Here is a 7631-nt window from a genome sequence, read left to right as displayed (position 1 = left end):
TCGGGAGTGGTTGTTGAGCATGACGAGGACGAGAAAGAGAGGATAGTCTTAGCTAGTCCCATGGTTATTGGGAGGTCTCGCTAAGACCTCTTAGTGAAGCGTTTTGTCCATGCTAGTCCCCTTTAGTCTCATTAATGTTAGTCCCAGCATGGAACAAACACAGTATTGGACTAATAGCTAGTCCAGTCCAGTCCAACTTAGTGAGGGCAAACAAACGCCCCCTAATTGCCTCGAAGAAGTTATTCTTATTTACTTGTAAGCCGCAAATCATAATGTGAGATGTGCAAAAGAAATTTGTTAATTAGATTCACAAAAATAATGTTTTGCTCACAAATCAAGATGTGGTTTGTTTGTAATGAGAAACAGCCTCTTACATTTAAGGCCATTGGTTCATGTGAGGTTATTTTCATACAAAAACCATGTACTTAGTTTATTTGATTCATCGTATAACATTGCTTACTGAAATAGTCTGAATTTAACTATATATATGGGAATTATATTTTATAAAAATCGAACTCATGAGACTCGTGTATTACATTCAATAATTAAAATCATATAAATTGAAATTTATTTTCGAGCTACTGTGTGAATCGCTACAACCTCAATGTTGTTCTAGTATTTTCCTGATTATGTTACATGATGATTGCTCACTACGCTGATAGGCTTGCCGGCTTACAGAATTTTAATTAGTATAAAGTCTTGTTGTATTCTACAGATTAAAATGGAAATTTAAGACATCATAACATCTCGACAGGGATGTGTGAATGCTCTAGCATCCATGTCCACATCCCACATCATATCAGAAATCTGGAATTTTGGCGCTTGGCTGTCCAAATAGTTGGCAGCTTGTTGGCAAATCACTGTGTGCCACATTGCAGTGCATGGTGGCACTGCAGATAACTGAAGTAATCAACGAAGAAAGTGATGTTTTTAATCATTGAATTTGGCTGCATAAGTGCTTTCTGTTTTTCTTTCTATTTGATGCTCTGCTTAAGTGCTTATGGACTTGAGCATCTTTCTGTTCTTCAACCCTATCTAATCACCCACGATTAATATTTTTTAGATGAGTAGCCCTGAGCAAAACCAATTGTCCAAGTTCGAATAAATGCTTTTATTTGAAGTTGTTTAAGTGCTTTTAGTTAATCTTGTTCACTAATAAAAAAAGAATTTAAGCTATAGTACATTTCTTGGCATAGGAAACCAACGTGGATGCGAAGTCATCACTGATCTTTGCAAGCCAGCTAATGTGTGTGTTACGTTTCAAGCAAGCTAGTGTCGAATGTAATGACAAAACGAAGGTGATGCTTGAGGGAGTCATTGTAACTCTAATGGTCGAGCATTTAACTTTACATTGCGACCAGAATTCGGACTTTGATTCTTTATCTTTATGGTCTAACGCATTTTCAACAAGTGCTAACCAAAATTTGTTTATATTTGACTTCTAATGACGAAAAAATGTTTATGGCTATCTATTATCTCTAGGTTTTGGTAAATTCTAAGTTGCAGCAGTTAGATCAGCTAGCTATGCGACCATATCCATACACACATAGGAGCCTTCATGAAAATACTCACACATACTGAGGGATTTAGACTCCCACGCCCTCAGTTGGTCGAGTTATTTTAAGTGTAACCGGAACATCGCCACGTGAAGATATTGTTATGCTTAAATTATACTATTATTTTTAGTTTTAATTTTAATCCTACAAGTAGAACATATTAACTATATCGTCCGCCAATATTATAACACATAACTAATAATACAACGTGTTGGTGTTTTCCCGTCACACAAAAATTTCTCGAACTTAATCTAGCTTCATGAAATATTTGATAATCTTTTAATGATATTGATTTTTTTTTTTTATAATGAGATTGAATTATTAAGTGAGAAGGAGAGAACAAGAGTTGGCCCACTTTAAGCAAGCTATTGTTGGCAAAATTAAAAGGTGTCGTTTTTTTGTTAAACGATAGATTTTGTTAGATTAGTCACCGATGAGATTCGAACCACACCATCATACAAGGACACAACTTTTATCCACCACTGTGGGGAAAGTGTCTTGTGGATGCCTAATTTGTTGGAATTTTTATGGGGGAGTTTCAATGAAATATGTCCTGAAGCAACATTAGTAAAGAACGGAAATGGAACTGGAGATGCACAGCACAGTCCTCCTTGCTCAATGGTTTTAGATCATTTGATCATTAGAGGGAGAGGATCGAAATGGAACTTCCGTGACAACAACTCTGAAATATAAGCAACATTCAATAAACAAATGGACCGCAAAATGTTAGATAAAGCGGTTTAAAATTACGCATTAAAAGGCAAATTATAGGGATTTGTAAATGACTCGTGTTAAGTAAAGATTTACAAATCACTCTCACGTACCTTTGCAACGCCAATGAAGGACACTTCCAATCCCCTCTATCTAACATTTTGCAATCCGTTTTTGCTGACTTGACATCGATCCCTTGAAACTAGTAAACCCCTCGTCCGAACACAGCTCTACCTTGTACAGTTCCAATTGACGTAAAACGATGGAGTTCCCCAGGGTACCATAAAATAAAAAAATATGCACCTATTTTTCGCTTTCAAAATTCAAGGGAAACAAAACATTCCTCTTGGTTCTTACCCCCCATGAAAAATACCGGAATGATTACATACATTAAAACTGTTTGAAGTAGCCACCAAAGTTTGAGGGGAAATATATTGAAATAAAGCTTGAATTCGACCGAAACGAAAATGTAACAGTACAATTTACCTTGTGTAGCTAATATAATTACATGAACAGAGGACAATATTACCACAAATACAAGGGCGACGAGAAAGAATGGATACAAAACCAAATTATAACGAATTTTCGAGGAACTGGTACTACTCTTTGTCCTGCAGAGTTGATTAGCTACGAACCCCTCACATTAACCTATCAAAATTGCTGGGTATAGACATAAATCCTGAATAAAATAACAAAATGATCAGCCGAAAAGACATAAGAAGTAAAAAGGTTAACGCGATTCTTTAGTAAAACAAAACAAAGGTAAACCATGTACCTTACAAGAGATACACCGGACATCAAGACTTTTGGGTCGCAGGAGCATTTTCAGTCAAAGATGACCCTAGCCGAAGCATTAGAGGATAGACAGGGCTGAACTCTTTGTCACCTCGGGCCCTTACATGCGTGGCATAGTCATCCAGTGTTGCTTTGATACCCTTCCATACCTGATCCTCTCCTTGAGAATCTAGCCACAATGAGTATTGAAGAGGTGTTAGTTTGTTCCTTTGCAACGGTGATTGCAATTCATCGGGACCTCGGGAGTAAAGATGGTGAAGTACGACACTTGGTGGTAGATCTTGAAGAAGAGGAGATCCTCCAAGTTGGGATGTCTCCAAGAAGATGAGAGGTCGAAATGCTCGAAGGGCTCTGTATGGTGCACCAAGTTGCTCTACTGGGAACAAGTTTTGCCCTACTGCTAATTCCAGCTCAGCCATGTCCCTAGCCATCCTTAGCTTCCCTGATTCTGAAAGGGGTCTGACAAGAGAAGCATGCCTGATAAAGAATATTAAAACCCGTGCAGCCATGCTCCTAACGAGTCTGGTGCATATGGTCTCTGTTCCGACGGGAGCAGTTTTTGAAGGCAACAACCTAGACAGGAACTCACTACGAAAGTGAAGAATGCACTTCTGCAACTCCTCCATGTAAGGCGATGCATTGTTGTCCATAGCGGCATCCATGCCTAGCACACCGAATCTCTGTTCATGAATTTGCAAGATGCAAGATTCCAGACGCTCAAGCATAGCTTGGAACAAAGACGTCACTGAGTCACAAGCAACCCCATATATTACACCTAATGAGGGAGACAACACATCTGAAGCAATAGTGGGCAGTCCTGCAATCATAGATGATATGCGTGTATGAATTTCTTGGAGATGCTGACATAACACGAAGTTCTTGAGCTGTGCAGAGGTTGCAGGACCATTGACTTGACGTGCTTCAGGACCAGTTGATATCTGCCATTGGGGACGTATTAATACAATGAGAAATATTTGGACACAGGCAGAAAATCACTTGTCCAAAAAAAAAGAGTCAGCACAAGTTTCTATTATATAAATGTCTTTCAAATGCCTTCCTCTGGATCAATCATAGGTATAAGGCACAACCTTTCAGAAGAGCTGGCTATCCTTTGACTTACAAATCTGAATCAGAACATTGATGATTTTTTAACAGAGTAAATTGTAGCAATGGTTCCTCAACTTTGATCAAATTGGAGCAATGGTCTCTCAACTAAAAATCCATTACCATTGGTCCCTCAACTCATCAAAATGTGTAGCTATGGTCCTTGTTAGAATTTTGTCAAAATAAGTTATGTTGGAAGGACTATCGCTACAATTGGGGTCCCTCAACTCATCAAAACGTGTAGCTATCGTCCTTTTCGTCAACTTCGTAAGAATGTTGGCAAAATGAGTTATGTTGGAAGGACCATTGCTACAATTGAGTTAAAGTTGAAGAACCATTGATTCAATTGGGTTAAAGTTGAGGGACCATTTCTCCAGTTGGATTAAAGTTGAGGGATCAATGGTAATGGATTTTTAGTTGAGAGACCATAGCTGCACATTTTGATGAGTTGAGAGACCAATGGTAATGGATTTTTAGTTGAGGGACCATTGCTCCAGTTGAGTTAAAGTTAAGGGACCATTGCTACAATTTACTCTTTTTAAAAACCCAAATCCTCATAGAATAAAATTGCAAGGACCTAGACATCACAAAACAGACTTTGAACTTAACTAATAGATTAAGATTATGCAGAAACTGGAAGTCAATGCATGAATTGTATGAGTTGTATTCAATGGAAACCATATTTATTGAGCTAATTACATCTAGCCTTAGACCCTTATACATCAGTCAAAAGAAGACTAGGATCATTTGTCTGCATTGGTGTTATATTAAGCAAGATAACTAAAAGATCACCTGGTATTCAGCTCGTTCACCAAGCAAGAGAAGAACCTTGCCAATTTCTCGCAATACAAGAAGAGTCAATCGCCCATCCAACTGAACAGACTCTATTTCTTCTTGAATCCGTGATATAATTCTTGAGATCTGTTCTTTGGAGGGAACACTTCCACGGCTGGACACTGGAAATACAGTATTCACAAGATCTGATAGACGACCCAAGCAGTGTGCCAAGAATGATGTTTGGAATATTTCAACAGCTGCAACCAGTTGTTCCTTTCCCTCTGATGTAATAGCCGGTAGAACTCCTTTGACATCAGTGTCACGTGCAATTCTTTCAAGAAGATTATCTATCATAGAGAAAAGCTTCGGATACCCCATAGTGAATACCTCCTTAACAAAACTTGATGCAGTGAAAGCAGACTTCATTTGGTTGGCAAAAGCCTTCACAAGGGCCTCCCACACTCTATCTGTTATCATGGGCTCACCTTCCTAAGCAAGTAACATATAACGTGAACCAAAGTTAATGACTTTGGACAGCATGAGAAGTAACAACCATTGCCGATAATATTAGCAATGAAGCAGAAAAGTTATTGGGATGAAATAATAACAGTAAAGCTTAAAAAGCAGAATTGGGCGGTAAGTCAACAATTACACAGATTAAAAGCTTCAATTTTGTAGGTGACTCTTTGGTCATACCGTGGTAGTGCAAATCAATCATCGTACACAGAAAATTAGTCATCTATTTGTAAACCAAAACACAAAGTAAATAAAAACATACTGTAGCAGCTCACAGGTACATGGTGCACTATTGATGCTAACCTTGGTACGAAATTGTTAGACCTGATGAGAAAATGAACGAGAACCCAACTTCGACAGTAGAATACAGTTGATGATTGGTCTGACTTCAGCAGAGCCAGTATTAGATGACAACTTTTCTTAGGAACTGCCTATTAAACGATTAGGTTTGAACTAAGTCCAATTTAATCCAATTTAATAGTAATCCAGTAATATTTTTTTCATGTATCCATCAACTAATACAGAAAGGAGGCCGGTATCATATCTGAGCAAGTACTAGAATACAAAAGCATAAGTAAATTCTCATGCTTTTTATCAATCATACACACACAATCAAGTAATCAAACAATTGAAAAGCAAACACAATTGGACAAATCCTCTCACCTGAATAACCTCATCAAGCAACAAAACATGAGTAAACGGGTCGCGCTTCTTCGACAACACCCTCTGCAAGTGCCACACCGCAACCATTATCGAATGCAGCTGATCCATACAACTCCCCATCCTCTGCCAAATCGCCTCCCTCGCCTTTCCACCACCACCAATCTGTGGCGTGCCCCCGCCTCCTCTGATCCCACCCGGCCCAAACCCGCTTCCTCCCGACCCCGAAATCGCCTTCATATCCAATGCTGCACTCACACTCTTCATCCCCATACCCTTATACCTGTTAATCAGCTGATCCATAGCCTGCCTCAGCTCCCCCAAATTGTAAAACACCTGCAGCCCAGTCCCCACCTCGGCCTGGTTCAAACCCTCCATCCCTCTCTCCAATACCTTCATCGCCTCCGTACGCAACTTGTCTCCAGTCTCTTTGACCCACTCGAGTTCGGAATCGACCACATCAATGCCGGCGAGGTCATATTCGTTGTAGAGAGCTAAGATCTCGCAATGGAGCTGAGCGGCCTTGGCGAGATCGAGGCGCTCGGGGTCGTCGGAGGCGAGGGATCGGAGCTTACTGGAGAGGCGGAGGGCTCTGATGGAGTGGTGGAGAAGATCGGAGGAGGTATGGAGATTTTGGAGCTGGATGGTGAGGGTGCGGATGGAGGCGAGGGGGTCGGAGAGCTCGGATCGGGTGTGGCGAAGGGAGGACTGGAGGGCGGCAACAGAGGATCGGACGGTGGAGAGGGCGTGATCGGCGTGGTGGAGGGAAGAGAGCTGGGCGAGGAGGTCGGAGTGGCGGGAGAGGACCTCGGAGCGGAGCTGGGACTCGAGGAGGCGGATGGCATGCTGGAGCTTTTCGGCGGTGGAGGCGGGGGAGCCGGAGGAGAGGGCGGCGGAGGAGAAGGTGGTGGAGGAGAAAGAGGGGGAGAGGAAGACAGAGAAGATTGGGTCCGAGGCGAATGTGTCTAAGGGGGATGCGGGGGCGGTGGCGGTAGTTGGGGTGGCGGAGGTCGGGATTGAGGATTTGAAGGTGGAGAGGCGTTGCAGTGGGGAAGCGGATGAGGAGGCGGGAGATGGAGAGGAAGCCATTTGCGACTCGATCGAGTCTAGACTGTAACTGCTACTGACCGCCCCGATCCCCTTTTGCTTCTTCTATGTTTTTCTTTCTTTTTATGACAAATCCTTGGCCCAAACACAAATCTCATAACAAAACAAACGTTTAAGCCCAGATCCATAGGCGAGTCCAACGACAATTGCTTTTCCGCCAGTCCATTTAGCATTTCCCTAAGCTTTAGATTTTTTTAGGAGAACAATGGCGTTAACGGGTTAGACAGTTAATTATTAGGACGAAGAAAGTTGGTGGTAAATCCGTACGAGTGTGCATATGCATGATTTTATTTTGTCACTGTAGTAAAGCACCATCTGCGAACTTTAGACTAATATAGATGTGTTTTTCAAGATTCTTGAGGAGTTTGAATTCCCTTTCCTAAGCTTTATATTAATTTAAATGGA

At 41.1% G+C, this 7631-nt stretch overlaps 1 protein-coding gene across 1 annotated transcript; it reads right to left on the bottom strand.

Moving 5' to 3' along the window:
- Positions 1–2673: 2673 nt before the first annotated feature.
- Positions 2674–7273, bottom strand: LOC103965894 (conserved oligomeric Golgi complex subunit 5). The gene is made up of 4 exons (XM_009378996.3): positions 6123–7273; positions 4959–5432; positions 3043–4000; positions 2674–2946 (listed from the first exon to the last, which is right to left on the bottom strand). Exons 1-3 carry the CDS (start codon positions 7206–7208, stop codon positions 3065–3067), a joined length of 2496 nt encoding a protein of 831 aa, XP_009377271.2. The 5' UTR covers positions 7209–7273; the 3' UTR covers positions 2674–2946; positions 3043–3064.
- Positions 7274–7631: the final 358 nt, after the last annotated feature.

This window comes from the organism of the source record quoted next, unplaced genomic scaffold, assembly GCF_019419815.1.
Source record: "Pyrus x bretschneideri cultivar Hongxiangsu unplaced genomic scaffold, Pyrus_bretschneideri_v1 Contig93, whole genome shotgun sequence".
NCBI lineage: Eukaryota > Viridiplantae > Streptophyta > Magnoliopsida > Rosales > Rosaceae > Pyrus > Pyrus x bretschneideri.
This window is presented reverse-complemented; position numbering and strand designations above follow the sequence as displayed.